The 26,879-nt window shown below is 43.6% G+C and overlaps 1 protein-coding gene across 1 annotated transcript in view; it reads left to right on the forward strand.

The window, feature by feature from the left end:
• Positions 1–26,879, forward strand: part of iglon5 (IgLON family member 5) — a 115,617-nt gene that overhangs the window by 77,026 nt on the left and 11,712 nt on the right. The window contains exons 2-5 of the mRNA XM_084358250.1: positions 13,200–13,278; positions 17,773–18,005; positions 19,735–19,854; positions 26,516–26,647. Coding sequence (XP_084214376.1) covers positions 13,200–13,278; positions 17,773–18,005; positions 19,735–19,854; positions 26,516–26,647 — 564 coding nt within the window. The remainder of the gene's footprint in view (positions 1–13,199; positions 13,279–17,772; positions 18,006–19,734; positions 19,855–26,515; positions 26,648–26,879) is intronic.

Raw genomic sequence — 26,879 nt, forward strand, 5'->3', positions numbered from 1 at the left:
GGAGACGGGAGCCAGAGATCATTTTCTGTGCTCCACATGAAGGAGCATTAATCCAATTTAAACAGCTCCGAGGAGACGGCCCTCTAATAACTTATGGTGACTTAGGAATTTGTTTATGTTTGTAACGGTGCACTGAAAGATTAATAACCTCCACAATAGGAGTTACACAACGCTTTCTGCGAGAAAACATAATAAGAAAAACACACAGGAAACTGATGTGTGGAGATAAATGAAAGGCAAATTAGCCAGTGGCATTGTATTTAATTACACATTACTTCTGTCACAGCTTTAGTTATGCTCCTGATTTCCTCATATTCCTCGATAGCCCCCGGCCTCGGTAAAACAGCTTCATCAGTAACATGAGCTAGCAGATTCATCAGTGGCTCAGTCCACTAGGGCTGGCGTAAATGCACAGCTTAGCTTCGCCCCAAGTCACCGGTTGCATGCTTGTTTCCTCCTCAAACAGACTATGACACATTAATTCACCTTTACCTCTCTTCTCATCTCTCTTTTCTTGATTCTCAGTATTTTTTTTCTGCATGTCATACACGAGACTCCTCTCAGCTCTCCTCAACTGCAAAGATTAAATGGGCTGTCTATCGATTGCTCTTTTCTAATGCAGCGGCCTCTCCAAAGAAATACCAAAAGCGTGTCATCACCCAGGGTGAAAGAGGAGGTTAAGGCTGAAATGGGAGAGGAGACTCGTGTCCAAAGTCGGGTATATTTTTAACTTCATCTTTGCTCCAGAAGATGAAGAGAGCAACCAGGGAGCGAGACTATCACTCTGTCGAGGGAATGGCTCGCAGCTTTACTGCAATTGAGCAGCGGCAGCACGCCGCCGGCGCCAAAAGCTACCCAGGGTGTCATCCGGCTTCCATCTGCTCTGAGACAGGGAGGCAGAGAGAATAGAGAAGGGGGCTCCACGATTTGTTGAAGGAGAGTACACTCCAGCCCAAAGACACCAGGTAGCTCACAAAGGGAACATGACGTCAAGTTAAACCTTCTCCAACTTACAGACCGAGGCCCGAGCTCGCGGCCGCAGTTTGAATGTCTGCCACTGGCTCTCCAACACAGCTGTGGCCAAACACAACTGGCACGGCAGCGATGTGTGCTGGAGCTAGCGGTGCCGAGTCACAGCGGTGGAGCAACAATGGGAAAGAGCTGCTGCGATTCAGAATGCAAATGAACCTCATCCACAGCTGTAAGGATGGCTGTGGGCACAGCCAGGCGGAATCCAACTGCACACAAACAGACGGAAGTATGCAAACACATGCGCGAAAACACACTTAAACACCCCCCCACACCCCACACACACACAGATTCACGCACGTAGCAAACGGATTTACACAGGCTTGCAAATACACATATGCACATTCATTCTCACTCTCTCACACGCGCACACACACACTGACGCTACTTCATCTGTACTTGCCAGCATCTTAGTGCACTGCACCATGCCTCCCTCCCTTTATTTCCCCTCCTTCTCCCGTTCCATCCCTCAGGAGCTCCCTCCTAAGCAGGTGTTAGCTGATTTCTGTTCCCTCAGGTAGTCCTGTTTTGTTCTTCGCAGCAAGTACTGCTGCTGTGAATTATCCTGACATAACCTTACTCCTGGGCTCTGGCCCTCACCTTCTCCGCCCTCCCACCCCAGAATCCTTTCCTTCTGTCTACCCAGACCCTGCTCCTCCATCCTTCCCCTCCCTGCCTGGATCTCCTCCTTTCATCCTCACTCTCTTACCCAAAACCCCCGTGGTGAAGGTAGCCAGACCCCTGGACAAGCAGCCCAGCGGTTCCTCAACAACACATCGGCCCACACACGCGTACACAGACGTGCATGCTGAGCTGAACCTACACACACATGCACGCAATCATGGACACACGCGTGTTTAGATGTCACTCAGGTGCACTTGAACGCACCACACTGCAGCAGTACACGGAGTTATTTGTGCATTAATTGAGAGTGTGTTGATGTGAAAATGTTGCTCTTCCCCTGTAGCCAAAATGTTGTTCCCTCTTGTTTTGCTGTTTGCAAAAGGCACAGACAAAGAACGACTTATAATAGATTGCTCATTACTATGGCGGCTTCAGACAGCGGCTAATTGCCCTCCATTCAGTCATCACAATTAACTGGTCTTATAACTCTGTTTGACTATATTACATATTTTGCATAGTTCCACAGAAATGTGTCATTATCAGTATGAAATGAATGGTGGTGGTTGGGGGGGATTAATAAGCTAAGTCAGTGGTGGGGCCGTAAAAGCTTATGCATGCAAAAAAGAAATTGAAACAAAAGCAAAATGAGATCTTTTCTACAGCCGCACACTGACTTGAGATTTCGTTCACAATTCTCTGAATGCTTTTTTTCAGCACGTCATCTTTCGCCTTTGATGGGAACTGCATGATTTCAGCTCTTTCACAGTAAGCAATGTCCAGATTAACAACAGCGGCAGTAATTCTCAAGCTCTCGCCAAACCCTGTTTTTCTCATTAGTCCTACTTTTCAAGCATGTCATAAATGACCACTGGCAGCTTGTGTTGCCTGGTCATCCATTTCACACACATACCGCCCAACACTCAACTGACTTTTTGATGCCTCATTCTTTTTGACTCCACTTTACAGCCAATGGTCCTATCGAAAATAACTGCTCCCATGCTATTACACTCCTTTGTCTCCTGTCACTATCGCCCGGTAATTGCTGTTTTTATTGTAGCCTCTTAGAGGCTCAAGTGTAAACTATAGGGTAAGCCTCGCCACTGTGCTGGAAGCTTAACCGCATGGCTGGAAATATTTGTTTAGTCTCACAGCATTTGACAGAGCTCCTATAAACAGCAGAAATATGGAACAGCAGACCATATTCACAGTTTAACGACACAGCTTTATTATTCACTAATTTATTTATTCTGACGTTATGGTATAAGGCTGGACTATTACAAAATATTATGGCTTACAGACTTCATGCTCTATTATCTTTTAGTGATATGATCATATTGTTTTAAATTTTTATTCTAAGCAAATCCTGATTATGTTTGTTTTACATGTGGCTGACGCACAAGAGCGGAGCACAGTTTAAACATTGACATGATGTCATTTTGTGAGAGAGTTCAATAAATGCGTCAAAACCACTTATGGCCGAGCCCCCGAGCAGCTGTAGAAATTATGACTCCTGTCAGTTGGGGGCTAAAAGAGCGCCGCTGACTTCTGGTTACACGCTGGACATGAATAGCTGCCTCTTGAATGAAGGTCCTGCACTATTCGCTCTCTATACCACTCACTTCACTATGCTGCTGTAATAATTTACTATATAAGCTGGATTTCACCACCTAACAAGAAACGTAAAAATAAATCATAATAAGTCTACCTTTATGTTCGTTTTTTTGATGATGATGGTCCGGATATGTAGCAATATTTTGAAGAACAGATCCCTGATGTGTTGTGTGTCGATGTTTGTTTTTCTATGTGCACGCATGGACCCAATAAACATTACTGCTACTGTGCTCGGTGACTGTTTGGCAGAAAGAAATATGGGAATAGACCATAAAAAATCCTGGGAAGGAGAAATAAATAAACATGTCTGTCAGACCGTCAACACACACAACATTTATTACACTGCATGTAAACATCATTTTGCATGTAAATATTTTTGTCTTTAATATAATACAGATTTTTTTTAATCATGTCCAGAAAAATAGAATACAAAGACAATGATATTGTGCCTTTACAGTAAGCTTTTACAATAACATAACACCAAAATGAGGGGTTTATAGCTCAGATTTGCTCAGTCGGTGCCATCGAAGGCACCACGCTGCTGTTGGATTACATATTGGTATTCTGTTCCTTTTTTGTGGCTTATAAAGTATGTGATTGTGAGCGGATGTTAGATGCTGAGTTACTCGGGGTGAATCAGTATTTAAAGCTTCTCTTTTAAAGCAGTGACAGCACTTGCCCACAAATCTGTCAAATTACCAGTGCACAGGGTGTATTTAGGGGAGTCTACAGGGCCTTGTGTAAGGCGGGCGTGTGTGTGTGTGTGTACTCACTGGGAGAGGAAGTAACAGTTTAACTACTGTATTGATTTCAACAGTGCTAAGGGGTTTAGGCGCTGGTCCAAGGAAAATGGGGGGTAAAAGAAAGCCGAGTGCGGCTCGTCCCTGGTTTCAGCACGCTCGGCTTTTCTCCCACGCTTGATTCAATGGTAAAGGTCTGTGGCTGCCCATTGAAGTTGTACAACTGCGGCATTGAGTACTGTATGGCTCTGTGCACTCTGCAGTGCTCTATTGATTGATGTGTGAAGAGGGATTAGTGAGTGGGAGGGGAGGGAAGGAGGGAGAGGAAGAGATGCTGGATGGGAGGAGGAGGGAGGGAGGGATGGCTGGGCAGAGCGACCAGAGGCAGAACTGTGGATGCAGCATGTGTACAATAAAAAAGGGGCAGATGTCACGTCTTTGGTGAGGCCAAGTTAGACACCCGAGGGTGATGCCCCGCTTTTCTGTAAATGTGGATGGTTTTGTCGTGTCTAAGATCAAGCTGTGTTAGCAGTTTTATGTGTGTCACAATAGTTCAGGGGCCTTGTAAGACCAGCAAAATGTGTGACCTTGAATAGATAGATAAATGTCCGGCCAATCCTCTTGATGCCTAACAACAAGCTCACCAGAGCAGCTAATGTGTAAGCCGCAGCCACACAAACATTCATTTCAGTCATTCCACCACATTTGTCAAAAGAGAAAAAAGAAAAAATCTTTGCTCTGAGAGGGGGAAAAATGACATTACCAGACAGATTCAAAACAATTCATTCACTGTGACTTCTCTGACATTTTCTTAGATTTCCTGTCAAGTGGAAACCCGCTGACATCCATTTTGCTTCACCAGCAATCGTGAGAAGCAGGCGACCTGCATATCCATCTTGTTGTGCTGCATGAGCGAGTCATCCAGGTGGTTTCTCACTCCTCGCCCATCACTCTCACCCTGCTCTCCTGTTGCTCTGTCCCTGACAGGTGGTGCGGAGGGGCGGATGGAGTCAGGAGGGGAGTCTGGGCTTCATCGATAGGGAGTAGAGGGGCTGAATGAGTAGTGGAGTGGAGTAGAAGAGCAGGAGGAGGAGGAGGAGGAGGAGGAGGAGGAGGAGGAGGGCAGGAAGATGGGGCTTGAGAGTGGTGGACATGAGGTTGGATTTGGGCCGTTCAGAGTAAATGGGATCAGACGAGGAAGAGAAAGGGATATCTGTGCCGGTTAATGTTTAATCCCCAACCCACAACCCCTTGTCTCCTGCCTGAGGCTCCCGGCATCTGATAATCCTTGGGCTGCCTCGCTTCATCATCAAGGTGTCGGAGGGAAGTGCCTCTGTAAATATTTAATTGGCTGCAGCATGCCGGTGTTAATTATGCGGGTGTGTCTTTCCTTCGCTTTGCTCTCTGCCCCAGCGTCACTGACTGTGTCCTCGCACTATATATTCTCTCTTCTTCAATCTGATGCCGCTTCATCACTTCCTCTCTTTCTACTACAACTGAATAACCAGAGATGTGGACTCAAATCACTGTTCAAGACTTTCGACTTGACTAGAAGTTAAGACTTGTGACTTGACCTGAGACATGATGACTTGTCTGGGTTTATTTTATGTTTTCAGCTTAGCCTTTAGCTTAACAAAGGAGGATGTGTTTTCACCGGTGTCAGTTTATTAGTTCTTTGATTGGTTTGTCAGCAGGATTATGTAAAAACTACGATTTCTAGAAAACTTGGATTGAGGACGGTCGTGGCCCAGAATAGATCAGTATAAAGGGACGGATCCAGGAATTTTTTTCTTACATTTTTTCGACAATTAATGTGAATTTCTAAGGGAATAAATGCATGGCATATTTTGGTGGCTGGTATCTAAAAATCAATACAATTTGATGTGTGGCCGAGATCTGTTAAATTTAAATTAGGGTTAAGCAGTTGTGTGTGGTTTACAGGGCTGTTTGATATTGGATTAGACTTGATTGTTTAAAAGGGAACGGTTAGGCCTTGGGTATGCACTCTACTGAGTGCCATCCTGATTTACTTCCTTTTTAGTCTTATGATAATGGGGAGAAAATATGTTAAGATGTTCATGCCATTGTCATAGCTTTTGAACAGGTTTGATAAATTAATCAAAATTGTTATTATTTGACAGGTACTGAACCTCTTCTCTCTTTTACTTATAAAGACTGGATACTGCAGGCAAGACTTGACTAACCCAAGAAAATATGTCTTGGGACTTGAGAATTGACCGATCCAAAGTCTGACCCACCTTAGTTACTGTTGCTAGGTCAGACAAGCTTAACAATAAAAACATGGCGATGTCAGTCCCATTTAGCCGGTTGCCACACCCACACGGGTGTTTATAATATAGCTTCTGGGAGTCGGGTGACGTAGCTTCAGCAAGCCAACAGCAAGTTTCATGAATTCGGCAAAACGACCTGCTTTGAGGCCAAGTCATCCCAAGCTCGACAAAAACGGGAGAAGCCTCAATCTTTTCTGGCTAACCATTATTCATTTAATCTTTAAAATATGTCAGCAACCAACCTATCGGTCCTTTCCCATGTTGCCTCAAAAATAAGGAGGAAGCAAAGCTGGCTGGAGTTGAAACTTGACATTAGGCTAACTCCTCTTGATGTTGCATTAGCTAACCATTGTATGATAGCAAGCTGGTTAGCTAGTGTTTTGCTAACATTACCTAATTTAAGACTATATACAACGTAGAGAGATTGTGGCATCAATATAATGTGACTTCACGTCGTAATGTTACCTTTTAACAAGCGTAGTGTCTTTGGTGATGGTGTTGATGTTCAGATGATGGTGAGGTCTCCAACACAACCTAATCAACTCTTTACATCAAGCGAAATTTGTCTTCGGTTTTGGGAGTGGAAAAAAAATCACACCTTCCCCAGCAACATCATTTTACCAGCTTCACTTGTTTTTCTTTTCAACATAGACAAGCCTAGTACATGGCAAAAGCTTAACAGGAAATGAGGAAGTAGTTGTAGTTACATCAGGATACAAAGCTTGTTCAACTGTTACTGGAGCACAGAGTGAATATGGGTGGGGATTGAGGTCAATCCGACCAAATGACTTGAAACACATGTGTATAACTACCTCTACACGTGCTACGCAACATCCTGTAATTCCACTTTTCAAAACAACTTTTCTTCATTCTCCTTCAGACGTTTCCTTTCAGGGCCTCACCTTACCCAAGCTATCTATTTTCACCTCTCCCTTCCAACCTTGTGTGAGGCCTCCTCTCCTTTCAATTTCCAAACCACGGCAGCCTCCGTTAAAACGGATTATTGTTATGGGTTTCATTATAGCCTCCGCTGTTATCCGTCCTGACGCCAATCATGCTTTCAGAAGTAGCTTTCCCTCCTCTCAGTGTTTATTTGATCGTCAAGGGCAATGTGAAATAGATGAACAGTACAAAGACAGCCTTGCAAGGACTACGCGGGCTAAAGTTGTACAGCTCAATAGAGCTCCACTCATAAGTGTCTGCCAGTAGCAAGTGTAATTACAAACAGGCGCATGTAAAAGTCAAGAGAATACAAATCACATAATAGATGTCTCGTTGCAACGCTCTAAAAACACTGGGACTAAAACAGTGGACAAGCAGAGGGGATGATGTGAATATCAGCAGCAGTAGATAAAGTGTAAGATGAGGACAACAGATTTCTGCTTTTCCAGGTTGTATAACAGCTGGAATGACCTATAGCATAGCTGAATTGATGGTCTTACTAGCCCAGTGCTTTCCTGTGTGAAATCCCTCAGGCATGTCCATAAAATTTTATTCCCCTTAAAAATGTCATTGACCGGAGGCTCGATACTGTGCGGACAAAGGCTTAAGGGGTTTTTTGGGTTTTTTTTTTTTGGACAACAAACAAGTGTGTGTGTGGGTGTGTGCGCATGTATGGTATGGAGATGGGGGTTCCATTTTTGTGCCAAGCAGCAGGTCATAGCAAGGACAAGAGATACCAGTACAGGCTGGATCTGCTGTGGACAACAGTGAGCAGGGTAATTTAACACCAGCACCAGGGGCCACCGCAGTGTTCACCACCAACATTGCCCTGCATGGTTATTTATCATGTCTCTTTTCATACTCATGCACAGTGTTTTATATAGGCTCAGGATTTCTCTCTCTCTCGTAAACAAATCCAGTTTTGTTTGAGTAAAGTAGTGTACTAAAGCAGGACAGACAAAAAGCTCTCCGTTGGGATTCGCATTGTATTTGTGTTTCCGCATTTAGAGTCTGCATGGTAGGCCGGTGGTTTAAGCTTCCCCGTTTGGCAGGCACCCTCCTTTCTAGAGTGTCAATGGGCGAGACTCCTGAATCCTCCTGGTGGGTGCAGTTGTTTGGGCTCCACGCTGAGCCCCGGGAGGGAGCGGAGAAAAAGCTGAATTTGAGATGGGGATCAATAAAACCAAAAGCGGCCAAGAAATTGCAAACGATGGCTGAAGATTCTGTTTCGGCCATGCAACAGCTCACTGATGGTTGCACTCTGGACTGATTGCTGTTCTGTTTGATCATGTTCGTTGTGTTTGGCCGGCAGCATTTGAATTAATTGCCTGAAAGGGATAAATAATGTGGATTACATCAAAGGGTGGGAGACACATGCTGTCATTCAGCCAGATGATGTTTACATTTTGTTGTTACACCCAACACTCCCACTCACCCATTAATGAGACGCTGCAGATCCACTCTTAATATGCCCTTGTCAGTAGGAGCCCAAGGAACAACCATTTACATCCATGTGTAATGAGCCCAGTGGCTTAAATCTGCCATTCAAATTACACGATTTTACACTTTCAAATAGTGTGCAGTGTACACCAAAGTCCATTTTTGCATGAAGGTGATACGCAAGAACTTTACATTAGGTTGCATCCAAATAACATGCATAAAAAATGTAAAATATTGAGGATAAAGAGCAACATACTCCACGCAGGGTGACAGTTAGGGCTGATGAATGAATCAAAAAACATGCAGGAGACCGGTGTTTGTGCCCCTTGTAAAACCAAAAGTCAACGTTGACTTGGTTTAACTTAAAACATCCGTGAGTTAATGGATGTAAAATATCTTACTTATATGACATTCAGTACATATCGCATCTTTTCCTAAACCTAACCAAGTGGTTTGGTTGCCTCCAACAAAACTACTACTATTACGTGTTTAATTGTGTTACAAAGACTACGAAGGATTAAGGTGCAATGTGTAAGATTTAGGTTGAAGAAAGTTGACAAAAATGGACGGGACAGAAGAAAAAATAGAAAGAAATGAAAGTTACGATGTCTATGTACTGTGTTGCCCAGATATCTACTGAAGTTAGCATGCTAACCAGCTAGCCCTGGCCTTTCTCGTTCCAAAGTTTCCCTGTTAGTGGTAAAAACATCAACACTCCCCTGGTGCTCCCAGCTCCGGTTCAGGACCGCAAGCTCCATGGCTAACTGAGCTAGCTAGCTAACAGCAGCTGCTTATAGCAGCAATTAATGGTTACAAGACCAATAAGCTGCCCCCTATTGGTTTTGAGTATAAATTTGAAAGGTGGCTAATTCTTACACATTGCACCTTTAATTAGCACTTTGGGCATTTTCACAACAGGATATCATTATTACTAAACGTTGGGCTCAAGAGCAAATCTAGTATGAAAGCAGCTGTATCAGATTAGAAAAAATAATGTGTTTATCGTCAATGTTGTCAAGTAGATTTTCATCAAAATAGCAGCAAAACTCTGGAATGTCAGTCAGTCGGTCCACCAACCTGGTCCAGACTAAAATATCTCAGCAACTATTGGATGGATTGCCAAGAAATCTTGGTGCAGATGTCCATGGCGCACTTATCTTTACATCTATAAGCAGTTCTAGGCAGAAAGCCAGTCAACATAACTGAAACTTGAGTAGTATACATCATGGTCTGCATAAGGTTTTGGATATTTTCTTGGTGCCAAAACAAAGTTGTCCAGCTGTCAAGCAAGAAATGTAATTGCTTCTGCTTGCAAGATAAAAAAAAAGGGGGGGAATTCAAGTGTTTTCAATTCAATTCAAACTTAATTGCAGACTCAGGCTCCATAAAAAATACATGACATAAATTACATGCAAAATCACAATCAAAAATCATGGTTCAAAAGAGGAAAACAAGACACAAAGAGACAGCTGTACCAGTATTTCCACAGCTGGGATTGGTAGCCTGTAGTGACTAAACCTTACGTTTGATAAAACCAAGATGATTTCATTTTCAGAGACATTCAGATGGCAAATAAATTAATTTATACATGAGATTTCTTAAAACAGCTCGGAAAGTATTGACTCCTGCAGCAACAAACATCTCACTTGCACTGTTCAATCTTGATATGCTAAGTAAAAATCTCGAGACATTTTTATGAGCTACTGGAAGTCTCCGCAGGCTTGCCTTTCTGTAGCTTGACCCTAAGTGTGCAGTATAGAGTGGTGTACAATATGCGCACTCGTGTGAAAGCACGTTTGCTTCACCTGTAATTTGTTCTGTAATAAAACGTCCAAGATATTTAATCTTTTTTTCTGACCACAAGATTATTATCGGCCAATTTGAAGTCAAATTTCTTTTAGACGTGTGTCCTCTTTGGTTCTACAAATGAAGACAACGCTCTTACAGACATTGTATTCGATAACAAGACCGTAAACAGAACATATGGTAAGGAGCTGCTGGAGACCAGCGTGTTTGTCTCAGGGGGGTTTCCCTTCTCTCAATTCAGATGCTGGGCCTGTTAGATTTACCCGACATTTTCCATTTTAGTGATCACCTCAACCTGCGCCAAGGTCGAAGCAATACTTTCACTGGACGCTGATCATTCAGAGTGAGTGACGGAGGTCAGGAGGGGTTGTAAATGCAGAAGAGTGAATGCATTGTCTGCATTTCGACTTTGTGCAGGTGAAGTCGTGACGTGAAGTGAATCTTTTCTGTGTTTGCTGTCACAGTGAACTCAGACGGACCATCTCTGCCGGTTTTGGCTCATCGATGAGTGTGTTTTCGTGTGCGATTGATCCTGTGATTCGGTGTGTGAGAGGAAGTGTGGGCTGCATGTGTTGACCTGGTTATCATGTTGTGCGGCGCCCGCGAGAAGAGGCAGGGTGATACAGGTTTTAGAATGTGAGTTGCCAATCGAGCTGTGAAAATGGGAATTGAGTAGGGAAATGGGAATAGCTCCCTGCTGGTTTGTAACCTTCGCAATGTTGTTCGGAGCATTCAGAGTATGCATTCATCATTCATTCAATCAAAATGTGTGTGTCGGGTTTGCGTCCCTGTGGTTACATTATGTGATAGGGAGGGTCTTTTCTCCACGTGTGTTTCTTTAATTGCGTATGTGGGGTGCTGTGTATTTATGACAGCATGTCACACCCATCTCTGAGCCCCAAGCCCTGGAACTGAATTGAATTAACCTAAATAAAGTGTGTAGAGTACAGAACACTTGAAAGGGAACAGCTGAGGGCTCGAGCCGAGGACTGTCTGAGTCTAAGACAGGATGCATGAGCGCGACGATTGCTATGCAGCATTACTCTGTAGTAAGAAACGCAGATAAATGAAAGCTTGTGACAGTTTTCGAACATTGGACACAATGGTTAATGTGCTACGCCCCTCCCCCAAGGCTTAGAGTGAGAAAGAAATGGAGCCAGTTCTGGGATCCTTGGCCGGCCTAGATAGCGCCGCAGCAGCAGCAGCACCCATTAATGCGATTACAGCTTTTAGCGGGAGATTTTCAAGGCCAGTTTTCTTTTGAGGCGTCATTAGTTTGTCCTCCCTTCTTGTTCTCCACCGGTATGTGAGCAAACAAACAGACTTATTCGCACCCAGGAGCAACAGACGGCTAGATACTGTAGCTGCTTATATACGCAACCATGAGCAACACATGCGGTGCTGCACACACACACCGACAATACATACAAGAATATATGAATACAAAAGCGTGAATACAGCCTGTATTTACTGTGGCATATCCCCACAAACACTCTGAGATTCTCAAACGCGCAAAAAAATAACAAAGCAGGCATAGTTAGTCTATATTTTAAAGATGATAAATTATTGTTTAGTGTAGTTGGCACTTCTGGTGACTTTCTGCTATGCAGTTTGAAAATCTTTTGATTAGCAATCCATGATGTTCATTATAATTCTGAAGCCTCTCTCATTATTCTTTGTAATCAACCCGTGATTCCACATAGGCTCCCCTTTCATTTAAAAACCCACAATCCCTGGCACACTTCGAGTCCTTTAAGTGGTGCACTGCCATCGTTTTGGGGCTCATCTCTAAGCAAACTCCCAATCCGCTCGCCTAACATGTCTTTGACTTTGCGCGGCTATTTAACAAACCCAGAGGTGCTTCTTAGCTCCTCGCTGCAGCTGCCTCGTTTCATAAAGTCACCATTTATTAAACCTCTCGGCTAGACCACAGCAGCAGCCTATTGAGATATTGAGGTCATCTTGCAGGGAGAGGGGAGAAAGCGATTGTTGGAGATAGAGGGAGGACACAAGCTGAGGTACCTGGTGTCGTGCTGTGATTTGGCAGAGTTTAGATGGACAGAGCCAGGTGTCTTAGTGGGGAGCAGTCTGCCTCAGTGGGCAATATCACTGGCAGCATATAAGGTCTTCGATTTTTCTTTGTTTGCAGTCCGAGCGAGCTCACAAAGATGACTTTGACTGTTTTTTTTCTCACCTGTCTCAAACACATCTCACAGATGCAGTGTTCCTCTTCAACTAATGGCTCTCAGGATGTGAGTCTGTTCTTGTATGTGTTTGTGCTTTTATGAACGTGTGCCTCTGTTCTCCAAGTGTGTGTGTGTGTGTGTGTGTGTGTATTGGTAGGCAGGATGAGCATCCCTTCTGTTACCGTTGCTGTCCCTTCATTTCACGCTCCGGCAGCTCCGCGTGAATCCTCTTCCCTTGGCTCATTATCAGTGCTGTTCAATGAACGCGCACCCCACCAGAATGCAGGGTAAAACCAAATCATTATTCAAGTATGGGGGTCAGTGCAGACGTTGTGACTCTTTTGTTGAGTATATTTATTACTTTCCCGTCAGAAATAAGTAAGCAGGGACGCAGAGCACATCCCCGCCCGAGCCGATACGGTGAGGTAGTCGATCACGGAGCAACCCGACCTGAGATTGATGAACACCAGAGGGGCGTCTGGTACCATTGTTGGATTCTCATTGGTCTCCTCTGTCATTTCTCTTGGCAGGGTCCAGTGTGCACGCAGCAGAATTCGGACACCTGCCGGACAACATTACAGTGCTGGAAGGAGAAAGCGTCATTTTGAGGTAACTCTTGATCCTACACCTGCACCTACTAATTACATGAAAAACATGTTTGTTTTCCCCCCCCACCTGCCATGCAGCTTTAATTGCCAATTCTCTGTCACATAACTTCAATTACGCATCCCACATTGTGCCATATTTTCCATCTCCGTCTATCCTAAAGCTAATTGAATGATAATACCTGTCAGGTGTAGCTTAAGTCATCACGTCTGTCTGCAGTCACCTGGGGATGCACGATAATATCGGTATCGGCTGAACAGGGCGTTAAAATACCAGTATCAGGCTGAAATGAACACTTCTGGTAGGTGGAAGGTATGTGCGTACATCGCTGTCAGCATCAGCAATCAGCCAAAAACGAGTTGGGAAATATCTGCATATTGGATATCGGCAGAAATCCAAATTGTGCAGCCCTAAATTCACCCTTTTCTTTGGCTCAGATGTAACAATCACGATGCACAGGTCGGTCCGGTGGGTGTACTTTCCCTCTGCCTCCACCAGCACCTGCTTAACTGAGTGATAAAAGTAGAAATCATAGCTTTCCCCAGCGAAGCAGAAAAACAGCCAGCTTGCTTTTTTCCCCCCCTTGTGTGGATGTGACCTGGACATGCTGTGCAAAAAAAAGAAAAAGAAAAAAAAAAATCCAAGTCAACATAACTTTCATCAGCTTTAAGCCTGCACCTCTCCATATCGCTGAACAAATTCCTCTTTTAGTCCGTTTTTCCCTTGAAAGAAGAGTGGAAACAAACATGTTTTCCTGAAGTCAAGAACAGTTCTGTCAATATTTGTTAACATCAACAAGTCTCCCTCAAAGTTGGAAATCAAAGGAGCGGGATGCTGATCTATAATGTCATCGAGACGTGTAGCCTGAAGCGACTCTATTGATGCCGCCGTGACGTCAACTCTCCAGAATTCATCTGTGTATTTTTTCACAGCTAAAACTCTAAAGCTGCACACACCTGGGAGGTAAAAAACTGCGCTGTCAGCTTCATCTTTTATTCTTTCACAGTAGTTTTACATTACAAACGTCTCTTTCTTGTTTCAGTGGCGTCTGCTCTCACGACTTACATAGATCATTAAATCCTGAGATAATCACATTTAATATGTTTTAATATAATAATTATTCTGTATTAACTTTCAGATCTTCTGTGTCCTAACTTCTGTACACATAGGAAATGGATTGAGCCTAACAAGGCTCAATCCATTTCCTTTGTGTACAGAAGTTAGGACCTCATCATGTGGTTGTGTTCAGATCTCAGTTTCCATTCCAAGAAAGAAAATGTAGCTTTGTGTTATTGCACAACTGCACAAACATATGGATTTTTTACCTCGCCTGGAGTCTCAATTCATATTTAATTACATGCAAACATCTCTGCACATACACGTCCACACTCGTGGATTTATATCCATCTGCCCCCTCAACACACACACATCAACGTACTGTATATGCACCTGCACACTATCCAGTGCAAGGTCGGGATGTGTTGTTCTGTATAGATTCTTGGTTGTGCTTTGTCCACTCTGACTCTGACCAGACCGAAGCTGCAACAATTCACTAATTCATTTCTTGTCAACTATTAAATGTTTCACCACCTATTTTGAGAATCGATCACTGAGTTTGAGAACATTCTCAAGAAAAAAAAGTTTAAATTCTCTGATTCTTAAATGTGAATATTTTATGGTTTCTTGCCTCTTCTATGACAATGAACTGAATATATTTGCATTGTGGACAAATCAAGAGATTTGAGGACGTCATATTGGGCTTTGGGAAACACTAAACAACATTTTTCACCATTTTTTTTTTACAGCATAATTGGCAGACTAATCAACAATAAAAATAATTGTTAGTTGCAGCCCTAGACCCCTAAATTTAGAATCAGCTTGTTGCCTGATTTATTTCAGCCAGATCATCAGACCCTCGGCTTAAACGTTTTCCTCTCAGTGGTAAAAACTTAACCACTACTTGTGGCTGGATAATTCAACCAGAGGCTGATTATTCCCTCTGACTTTGTTTTATCTGAATACTTTTTAGAAGAGGGAACAAGACCCAGTAACTTACAGCCCAAAAAATGATTGCATTAAGGGAATTGTTCACCAAAAATGAAAATTCATTCAATATCTACTCACCACCATGCCGATGGAAAGTCAGGTGAAGTTTTGTTGTCGACAAAACACATTTGGAGCTTTACGGCAAAATGACATTGCGGCATTTTCCGAAATAACTGAAATAACTTAATTACAACTGAAAAAAAAACAAAAAAAACATTTAAAAAATCAAAATCAAGTTTCATCATGTTTTCCTGCTTTGCTCTCCCTTTAACCATCTCGCGAACCCTCGGGTTTGCGTCGCAGCCACTTGGGGCATCCCATCCCCGGGCTGGAAACCACTGCTTCAAACTGTACTCGCAATCTGCTTTTTATTCTGTAAGTGATTTGACAGCACAGAACTGCCTTTATCACTTCATCAGTAGAGATATGACGGCGTATTTCATAATCAGATTTTTAAGTTTAGTCTGCATTCCACGGCCCACAGCTGACAAACAAAAGACTAAAGAGCTTTATAAATACACTCCATTTTTATGTAAAATCACTTTTGCCCAAGTGGCACAAATACTTGTGTTATGCTTGAGACAAGGCTGTTGTGTTGTCTTTGATGCGGGCCATTAAGACGAGGCACATTTGATGCTATTATGGTGCTCATTTCCTCTGGGCTTGCAGTCCTGTAGCAACATCATCAGTGGAGAAGTGATTAATTTTAAAAATAGATTAATAGAGCGTTTGTAAACAGATAATGAATTTTTGTGGTGGGATTCCTCTCTATATTGTCTCTTTATTTAAGCCCAGCAGCCACAAACCAAACCTAATCAAAATAAAAAATAAAAATGCCTTCTTCTTTTCTTTACTTCCTGAGCTGTCAGGAGAGGTTTGGCCCCTCAGGTCCTGTGTCAAGCTGAACATCAGCCTTGTGCCTTGTAGCCGCTTTGTTAAAGACTTCCAAGCTTACCTGCACTGGTTGTTATGCTTTGTGGTGTCACTGCTACTGACTTGGCAGGTGATCTGAGATATACCTCAACAGTGATATCTATCCAGGTCATATCAATTAAACATGAGGACGACAGAGGCATGTCCTCGCAGCGAGTTGAAGCAGGGTAAGGACATCTAGTGGCCAAGACATGAACTGAATCACACCTTGGGGCCATGGTTTGAAGCATGTCACATCTTTTTGGAACAACACTTGCGATTAACTGGGCTTTAATCATCACACCATTACAGTGTTTCGCTTTCTGATACCGGCTGTAATTTCTACACATTTTCCCATGTCGTGCCATTTACTTTAAGAGTTTACAGCCAGTTTTAATGGCCAGTCAACATACCTTTGGACTTGAATTGTATAATCTTGGACTGCATTCATTTACTGACAGACAAAAACAAAGTAACCCGCTTCGCTCGCAAGCTGTTGAGTTCTCTGTAGCTATAATATGACCCATTTTTCTCTCCTGCTGTGTAACAAGAATGACGTAGTTGCTTGTACAGTGTTACAGACAGGTAGAAGAAACTCCTGAATCAAAGAGTGTAGAGCAGGGCTGCAACTTAAGACTATTTTCATTATGGATTAATCTGCCAAATGCTTTCACGTTTAATCATTTACTTGTATAATGTCAAAAAGTTGTGAAAAATGCTAAGTACAATCCTAGAATCCAAAGGGTTTTAATTGCTTTAAAATGTATTTAACACATTTTTTTTTTATTTAACATAATGCAGGCAAAACTAATGTCAGGTGCTGTTGGAAAACGGGAGAAAAGGGAGATTCCAGAGACAATCCAGACACTAGAGAAATATCAAGAAACGAGGATGGAAATATTAAAAAGCCTCAATTGTCACTGCTCAGTTATTAAAAGGGCAATCATTAAAAAAGCCAACATGTTTCAACCATCAGGGCACCAAGCAAACAACAGCATGTGGCCCCAGCGATATAGTGGCCAGAGCCAAAAGGAGGCATTCACATGACCGAGATAATGACATACCAGCTGTAAGAAATTCAAGTTCATGAAGCAGTGAGTTAACAAGAGATAAATGTTTACATGATTACAATATACAAAATAGACACCCATATACATAATATACTGTAATATAATACCCTAAAAGGATGTAAAAAAGGTAAAGGCTCCCCCCTTTTCCTTGATATTTATTTTTTTGGAGTGCCTGGATTGGCTTTAAATTGCTTCTTCTTTTCCAATCAACAGCCAAAACCCTAAAGACTCTTCATTTACTATCATGAATGACCAAGAAAAGCAGCAAATCCTCTCATTTTAGAAGCAGGAACCAACAAACGTTTGACATTTTTGCTTGAAAAATGACTGAAACGATTAATCGATTATCGAAATAGTGGGCAATTTCCTTTCGACTAATTGTTGCAGCTCAAACGCAGAGACGAAATATCACAAGAACGCCTAATTGCGGTTGCCTCTTACCTATTGATCACTTCCTGTCTTCTCACAGGTGTCGGATCGACGAGGAGGTGACCCACAAGGCCTGGCTGAACCGCTCCAACATCCTGTTCACGGGGACGGACAAGTGGTCGCTGGACAAGCGCGTGACGCTGGCCAACAGCAACAACAGCGACTTCTCCATCCACATCGACAAGGTGCAAGTAACCGACGAGGGGCCCTACACCTGCACCTTCCAGGCCAATAACAAGCCGCGCATCGCCCATGTCTACCTCATCGTTCAAGGTAAGCAGCTGAGCTGAGAAATAATACAAATCTGCTGTGTTTACTGTATCCAGTGCTGTCTCATTTCCTTAATATACCCAGAGTCTGCAGATTTGATTGCCACTGCGCCTGCAAAAGAAATATGTGTGCGCCCGTGAAACTGTAAGCAGCCTCGGATAAAAACAGCCGCTTAATGGCTTAATTATGCATTTCGTCATTCATGGGAGTCTGGTGCTGTCTATTAGGAGTGATTGAGGTTCGACATCAGAGGAAGCGTTTAAGATTTTCCACGGTGACGTTTCTTTTCTGTTAAATCGTGCTTAAATATATGCTTGAATATATGATAGACAACTTAGTGGTTAATGTTTATGCGGTGTTTGAGTATTTAAAGTCAGTATTTGTGGTTGCATCAAAAATGTCATTACTCGATTGTGTCTTGAGAGCTCATCTGGCTCATTTGCAAAGCAAGCCGAGTGCAGGTGACGGATAACCACCGAGTCGGTCGCAGCAAAAAGGCGCAGTCCAAACCCATTTGATATTTCCGTGTGGCCAGTTAGAGTTACTTGTCTTAATAAAACAGAAAGTTGGGCAGATCGGATGGATGAGGATGTGTGCGGAGGAGATGGAGGCACACAGGGGGGCTGTCCAACTGGCTGACTAAATAACTGACAGTGCAGGACCACGACTGCGGCTCAGTCATCAAGTCAGCAGCTAAGTGAGTGAGAGTCTGACTGATCCTGAGTGACACGGTGTATTTGGCGCAGGACTGCCCAGAGGATGGATCTCAGACCTTTTCCTCCTGCATGTGTCAATTTTTATGCATATTTTGGACGGTGCGTAGCTCAGATTTAAGTTATTCATCAGCGGCGAAGTGAAACTGAAAACTTTTAACAGGATATATTAGGTACATTCTGCTGGAACGAAAACTCGAGGCCTGGCTCACAGCTCACAGGTGGCAGAGACAATGCTAGTGGCTTACTAACAGAGTTTTCACATCACATTGCAGCCAAACAAACACTCTTTGTCTGCAGGGTCCAACGCTTGGCACAGATGACCATACATACCTAATTCCAAGTTGCCTGCAATTTCAGCCCTAGCTTGATATCACACAAAATAATTACACCCTCAAGTCAGTGCATCAAGCCGGCGCAGCTTCACCGCCACTCCAATCTGTGCTTTATCGCTGCAAGTATTCAACTCCAGCAAGATAGAGAAAAGTAGGATCCTCGGAAGATGTCTCTGGAAAAAAAAAAGAAAAAGCCATCTCAGGGCCAAGCTCATTAAAAACAATGATAATGGGCCATTTAAATTCAAGGGCCATCTTGTTATCAAACTAACTACATGCATAGCTCCAATACTTTGTGAGTTTGGGGCAAAAACGTTGTTCAAGGGTGGTCCTTCACTTCCAAAGTAGTAGGAGAAATTCAGATTACTGCTTCTACAGATGTCCTTTTTTTAAAGATCAAATTAGATTAGATGTCAAGAGACGGAGATTTTAATGCCCATTTGCAGCCGTTTAGAATTCAGCGCATTTTAAGTAGATGGTCAAGCATATTGTTGCACAGTCCAGTAAGCACTCGGGCACAGATCATTAATCAACTGATTGCCTGTCTGTCTTAGGTGCAGGGATTTGCATCATACTTTAAACACCTTAATAGGCTGTACGGTCGTACCTCATCAATAATTCATGAAGTAAAAAAAGGAGATTTCGAGGTCATATTTTAATAGCGTGATCTTTTTTTTTTTCCAGTGCCGGCCAGAATCGTCAACATCTCCAAAAACGTGTCGGTGAACGAGGGAGAGAATGTAAACCTGTACTGTCTCGCAGTGGGTCGGCCTGAGCCCACCGTCACCTGGAAAGACCAGAAATGTAAGCTACCCCTTCATGTTTGCTTGTCTTCAGATCCAGAGATCTCGTGTTCACAGCTTCACCTTTATCTCCCTGTCTTCACATTCATCCCCAACCCTGTTCGGTGTTTTTTTTTTTCCCCCCCCTCCGTCCATCCTAAAGGCTTATCAGCATTCAGCTCGTGTCCACGTCTTTATCCCCCATCCCCGTGTCATCATTCTTAAACCCAGCTGTTTAGTCTGTCCCCATCTTAAATTCATGGTCCCGTATTTTCCCTGTGTCCCAATGTTTTGTCCCAAATAACCACACATTATACATAATTATCCCCACTGCGCCACCTGTAATCATCAGCATCTGTCTTCATCCACCCTGTCAACCGGCATCACGATGCCAACTGACGCCTAACAGCCACTTTTGGCATTAAATCAGCTATTTTTAGCTTCCGCTGGTGCATTGAATCAGAACTGGTTCGCGGTGGTCGGGATACACAGCTTGATGGATGGAATCAAAAACATGATTTGATCAGCACAGCATTTATTCGCTATCTGTTCCCATTTTTGTCAGCACTGATGTCCAAAGTCAGCCAAATAACCATTACATGGCCTCTGGGGACTGTGTGGTTTTAAGTTTTATTAGAGCTGTAATGGTAGTTTTGTGTCATCTGTCTGGCACATAAAGAAAATTGCCATGCACTGTGCTATGACTCAATATTCCTGAGTGTGTTTTAATACAGTAATTGTTGGCATTTAAGCAGAGAATGCTTGTCTCTTTAACTTATGCTGTTTTCTAATACAATGGCAACACTGAATACAGGTGCAAGCTGTTTTTTTTTTGGAGACAAGTTAGCATATTGTCTATATTGTGTGATGTGGTGCTTTGGAAGATAATGGGACTGCTTTTTGTTTGTGTTTTTCCATTGACAGGGATAAATTGCGTGCACACTGCAGGAGCTCTGCACTGTAGATTTTCAAAGGTGACTTTGATTTAAACGGATTACCTCAGAATTAACAAGTAAAGTAGACCATTGAATTTAAGCACTGCGAGCTAAAAAGTTTAAACAACTTAAGATTATTAATCTATTCTACTTGGTAATCACTTTCCTCTTTGCTTTTTACTTTTTAAGTAAAGTCACGTCAGCTTTTACAGTTTGTGAATTTGTTGGTGAGACATCAGCTCTGGTGGTTGTGTGTGATGTGGGGGATGAGCGTGCCAAGAAGTTTCAAAATATCTTAGGTTGATCTTTTTCACAGAGATGTAACAGAGCAAGGATTGTCTTTTTTAAGGCTTCAAAGTGTTTTGAAAGTCAGATAATGGGCTCTTTGTGAAGCTGGCACTGAGTCAGTGTCAGTAAAGTCACGGTGAGAGCATTTCTATCACACAAACGGTATCGGCTCAGCTGTAGCTTGACTACAGCAGCAGCGAAGGAAATCAAATGCATAGCAGAGACAGCGTTAATAAATAGGTCAGTGTGAACAACTACTCGACATGATGTAATTATACTGTGAGGCCAATAAATGCGCAACCTACTGTATATTGTACTGCTGTACTTACAGACAGCTTTAGGCTTGCTCAGAGGTCTGTTCCTCCTTGTCTCTCCTCTGTATGTCCCTGGGTTAGCCTGCTGTGCATGCAGTGTCCTTCTCTGCGCAGTTTGTGTTTGTGAGTCCACACAGTACAGTACCTCAGGCAGGGACAGGCGGGAGAGGAGCAGAGGAAAGCATGCATGGACGCACACCTGCAGCAAACACACACACACACAACCTTACATCACAAACTCTGTGCAGTTGTCCTCACTTGCAAGCCTACAGCATTTCTCCTCTGTCAGCAGTAATCCTCCCTCTCTTACCGCCCCCGCCATCTCACACTGCCTCCCCCTCTCTCCCCTCGTAACCCCTCAGCTTGCAGAGAGAGAGATAGGGGCCGCATTGCTATTCTGTGGGAGTCTCTGCAACCGAGCCATCACTTGCAGGAGACCAGGGGCGGCGGAGAAAGTGGGGGGGGGTGTAGGACGAGCCCAAAGAAACAGCAAGAAGCTGCCAGCCATCTGTCCCCATTACTCAGAAACTGCATAGAGAAACTGCAGGGAGAGGGGGGTTGAGGAGGAGAGTGTACGTGGAAAATGTGTGTGCGTCAGGAGGTGGTGGGACAGGAGGAGGTGCACCAGACAGAGATCTGTTAGAAGTCTTAGACCCCTGTGCAACTGGTCCACATAGTTACAAGAGTCCCCACTCACAACCAGATAGGGATGCTGCCGCCTCCTTCATCTTCACCACGGCAAAGATACAATCTGTCGCACCCATTCACCGTCACTGGCATCCATCTGCTGACCCACTCAGAGACATACAGGCATTGTGTCTCATTCAGTTAAATACACCAGCGCATCAAAGCCTTATCATTTGACATCCCATCCGTTAAAAACACACAGAGGCACACAGGCTAAGCATGAATGAATGAATGCTAGTGATGCTGGAAAGGAGGAGTAATGTGTTTTTCACTAAAAAAAAGTCATACGATGATAAGCACATACACATTCGGCAGGAGGTTTATGATTTTGAGATTGTTTAAATGCTTTGGGAGTTGTCACATTACTGGTATGTGTTGTGTGGATCCAGGAGCTGAAATAAAAAAAAAACAGTGCAGGTACTGAACTGAAAAGGGAAAGAAAAAGTTGGCAACAGGTTAACTGTGTATGCAAACAAATCCAAAAAGGAAACAGGCAGGCAAAAACAAGAAATCATCAGCAGTAAGGACCAGAAGCTGGCACTGATGATCTGGCAGAGGATGAGTGTTTGTGTGTGGCTATACTTAATGCTGTGTGGGGCTGATGAGGGACAGGTGTGACTCGATGAGAGAATGAACAGCAGGTGTGCAGTTTGGGTGTGGAAATCAGATGATTGGAAAAGGCAGGAAAGTGTGAAGGCATCCGGTCAACAGGTGGAGTAGCAGTGTTGCCAAAGACACTGACAATTTATTTTTCAACTGGAAAAATGTCCCACTCAGTAAGCAATTCTCAGATAAACAAATGTAGGGGCTCCTGTTTTCATCAGAAACATTTATCTGCTTATGATTAAGGTTAAGGCAAGAAATATTCCATATTTTTGTTGTTATAAACACATCCTATCCCCTCGTTGGCTGTCAGCCCCAAACCCATGTGTTCATACAAAAGACATAAATCTTATCTAGGTCCTATGTTCCCCATAGGTAACACAATAGGAGGGTTAATGTTTGCTATCAGAATGTTCAATAGGGGAACATAGGGCCTAAGAACATGGGACCCTGGAAAGATGGGACACTATTCCCATATCCTATGTTCCCAAGGTTCTTCTTTGCTGAGACCCTATTTTCCCAGTGTACTATGTCCCCAGAGTGCTATGTTCCTCTGACACTATGTTCCTAATGCACTCTGTTCCCAGATCATATGTTCCCAAGGTCCTTTTTTGCTGAGGCCCTATGTTCTCAGAGACATTGGGAACATAGGACCCTTGGAACTTAGGGCTTTGGGAACATAGGACCTTGGGAACTAAAGGGCCTGGGAACATCGAACCCTGGGAACATTGGAACCTGGAAAAATAGGGCATTTGGAAGATACGAACTGAGGAACATAGTGCCTTTGGAATATTGGACCTGGGAACATAGGGGCTTGGAACATAGGGCACTGGGAACACAAGACCCTGGGAATATACAACTCTGGGAACATTGGACTTCGGGAACAAAACATTAGATGTATCAAATATCAGAAGGATAAATTCAATGTTTTTCTTTTTTTCCATAGGAATTTTTTGACAATAAGAAAATGTAATATATCATTATATTTGATATATACTGTAAGTATCACCCTCAAAAAAAGTATTGGTCAGGCTCCACGAAATGTGAAATAAACTCCTTGGATAAAAGGAGTAATTTAAAGCATGTGTGAGGATCACCAGGGCACACTGGCCTCCCTGTTAACATTCTGCTGTTCATTTAGCTGAACTGACACACATTTCAGACCTTTACTCCTTTACAAATGACACGTTTTACAGTCTGTCGGCCGGTCCATTCTTCTGTTTTAACCCAGCATCAGACCTCTCTGCCTTGATGGTAGTTTTTGTAATGGAAAATGGATAAAAGGAGCTGAGAAATCAAGTGCCCTGATGATCTGGTCAGGCTCAAAGTGCTGCCAGGGAAATAGAGCATGGTTTCACTGTAGGGCAGACTGGAACCCCTGATCCCTTTTCCCCCTTTTTATTCATACACCCCGTCTCCTCTCAGGTGCAATCCAACTATCTCTGGTGGTCAGGAGTCAGGCTCCTTCAAAAGCCATAAGTGGTTGATGGAGCTGTATTTTACAGGCCATTGTAGGAGTGCCAGGGGCCGGCTCCAGTCAGATATGATCTTCCACCAAAGTAGAGAGAGGTGTGCGATGCTGGTCCAGAGATCTCTAGGGATGGCGAGCGAGGGAAAAAAGAGAGAGTGAGATGGCTGCTTTGCACTGTCATATTACATCACACACAGGTGCTGGGGATGAAAAGTCCATGAAAGAACCGACACACATCAAATACCCCTCTTGACATCTCTGCGTTTCCCTCTTTATGTTGCTGTTTCTCTCTGTTTCCTCTATCTTTATATCTGTGTATCTCTTTCACTCTGCTGCTCGGTATCTCTTACAAATTACCGCTCTCTGTGTCTGTAATGCGCTCTCTAGCACTCACTTGCTCTCGTTTTTTATTTTCTTTGTCCTTTTTATTTCTTGGAAGTCATCTGTAACAGCCTTGTGTGTAATTTCTGCAGTGCTAGTTGTCTGATTCTATCTTTCACTCCCCTTTTTCCCCCCCTCTACGCCTTCACAGCTTCCCCCCCTCTGGCAAAGTTGGGTGCTCTGCCTGCTTGACAGAGATGTCACAAGAGAGCTGTATTTATTAGACTAATGGAATGAGTGAATAACATCGCACCCACCCCACCCCATCACTCGGGCGCCCGCCCGCACTCGCTCGGGTGGCACAGGCAGCCATCACCGCGCTTGTCGCTCGCTGCTCAGCCTCTGCCGCAGCAGCTGCAAATAATCGTCTCCAGCTCAGTAGCCGCACTAATAATCCTCCAGTATAATCTTCAATTAGAACCGCCGCGCTAATCTCTGACAGGAATAATCATGGCGTTTAGTGTCTTTTTGTGTGTGTGTGTGTTTGCGTCGGTGTTGCTCACAAATGTGCTCAGGAGCCGTCTGTGTGTTTGTGAGGGGAAGTAAAGGTCCACTGATTGACAGTGGTTGTGTGGATGTTTGGGGGGGCTTTGAAAGGGAAAAGTGAGCTGCAATTTAAGAGCTGGATTTCCTTGTTAGTGGTGAGATTATATATTATGTCGTGTTCCACTGTCTGACTTCTTTAATGGGGTAAAGGGGAGAAAAAAAAGGCCTAATGGTTTTGGAGACTGTGAGACAGCTGGCTGCTAAGACTTACAGGGAGGAGGGGATGCACTCTCATTCTTCTTCTTCTCTCTCTCTCTCTCTGTCGATCCAATAATAACCCCAACATCTATTCCCTCACATGAAGGAGCAATAACTTGTAGCCCGTCCCTACGACTCCGCTCTGAAGAGATTCTGTGGCTGTTTGTCGCCTGCGGAAAAAAGCGAAAAGTGTGAGACTGACTAATTTGGTTTTGGGGGCACCTGGGAGTTTGTCAACATCAAATAACAGCCAAATATTCTTCTCACTACGAAATGTAGTGAGCAAGCCGTCACCCCCTGGTGTATCTACTGCTTGAAAGTAAAGCTTACAATTTCCCCCGACGCTATAAAAGTAATGGTGTCACTGCTGTCAAATCATGTTTACTTATTTGCATCTATACGAACATTCACCTTCTTACCCGTCATTTTACTGAAGGAACCAGTTCGGGCTGTGATACAAATATGAACCCAACATAAACTGGTCATAGACAAGTTTGTGTTGATTGCATAAGCAACATTGCTTGAACTGGTTCCCTGCCCTGGGAACATAGGACTCTGGGAACATAGGACCTTTGGAACATAGGACCCTTGGGAATGTATTGCCTTGGGAACATATGGCCTTGGAAACACAGGGACCTGGGAACATAGAATCCTGATAACATAAGACCTTGGGAACGTAGCGCCCTGGGAACATAGTGCCTTGGGAACAAAGGACCTTTGGAACATAGTGCCCTGGGAACATAATGCCTTGGGAACATAGTGCCCTGGGAACATAATGCCTTGGGAACATAGTGCCCTGGGAACATAATGCCTTGGGAACAAAGGATCTTTGGAACATAGGACCCTGGGAACACAGGACTCTGAGAACATAGGACCTTGGGAACATATGATATTGGGAACATAGGACTCTGTGGTGAAGAAAATAACTTGGTGCTCTGTCTGTTTTACTGTTCCCAGAGTTTTGTTTAACATGTTGAATGCTACGGTGTGTGTTTGTTAGCTTGTTAGCGGTTGTCAGCTGGTCTTGTTCGTTACTGCTGACTGCTGCTCCGCTCTGTTAACATTATGTCATAGCGTCTCTTAATGGCATAAAAAGTATTCACCAACGTGTCCTGCTTAATGTTCGTCTTGCAAAGGTAATTGTCCAGTTGAGTGTCGGTCCACCTACAGCTGAATCTCAAGTAGTCATTCTTAATCAGTAGCCTGAGTGTCCTCGCATTTGATATATAGTGAACCATGACATCTGCCTTGTGTCAATAGATGGGCTGGTGAGTGAGGGGGAGTTCCTCGACATCACAGAGATTAAGAGGCAGCAGGCCGAGGACTATGAATGCATCACCAACAATGGAGTGGCTCCGCCTGATCAGCGCAAGGTCAAGGTCACGGTCAACTGTAAGTATTCCTCTCTGCACCCGACACCAGCTCCAGGGTGATAACTCAACTCACACCATACCTCCCGTGTTACAGCACAGCGATGCATTAATGATACTGTAGATGCATTATTATGTATGAATTCATGCATCTTAATTTTGTTTTCTCCGGGAGGGAGGGGGGGTTTCAACCTTGTCTGCAGCTCTGTGCTGACCTGACTCGACTTCTCCGCAGAGAGAGATGTGTACTAATT

This window comes from Pagrus pagrus (genome assembly GCF_965226575.1).
Source record: "Pagrus pagrus genome assembly, chromosome: 7".
Taxonomy (NCBI): domain Eukaryota; kingdom Metazoa; phylum Chordata; class Actinopteri; order Spariformes; family Sparidae; genus Pagrus; species Pagrus pagrus.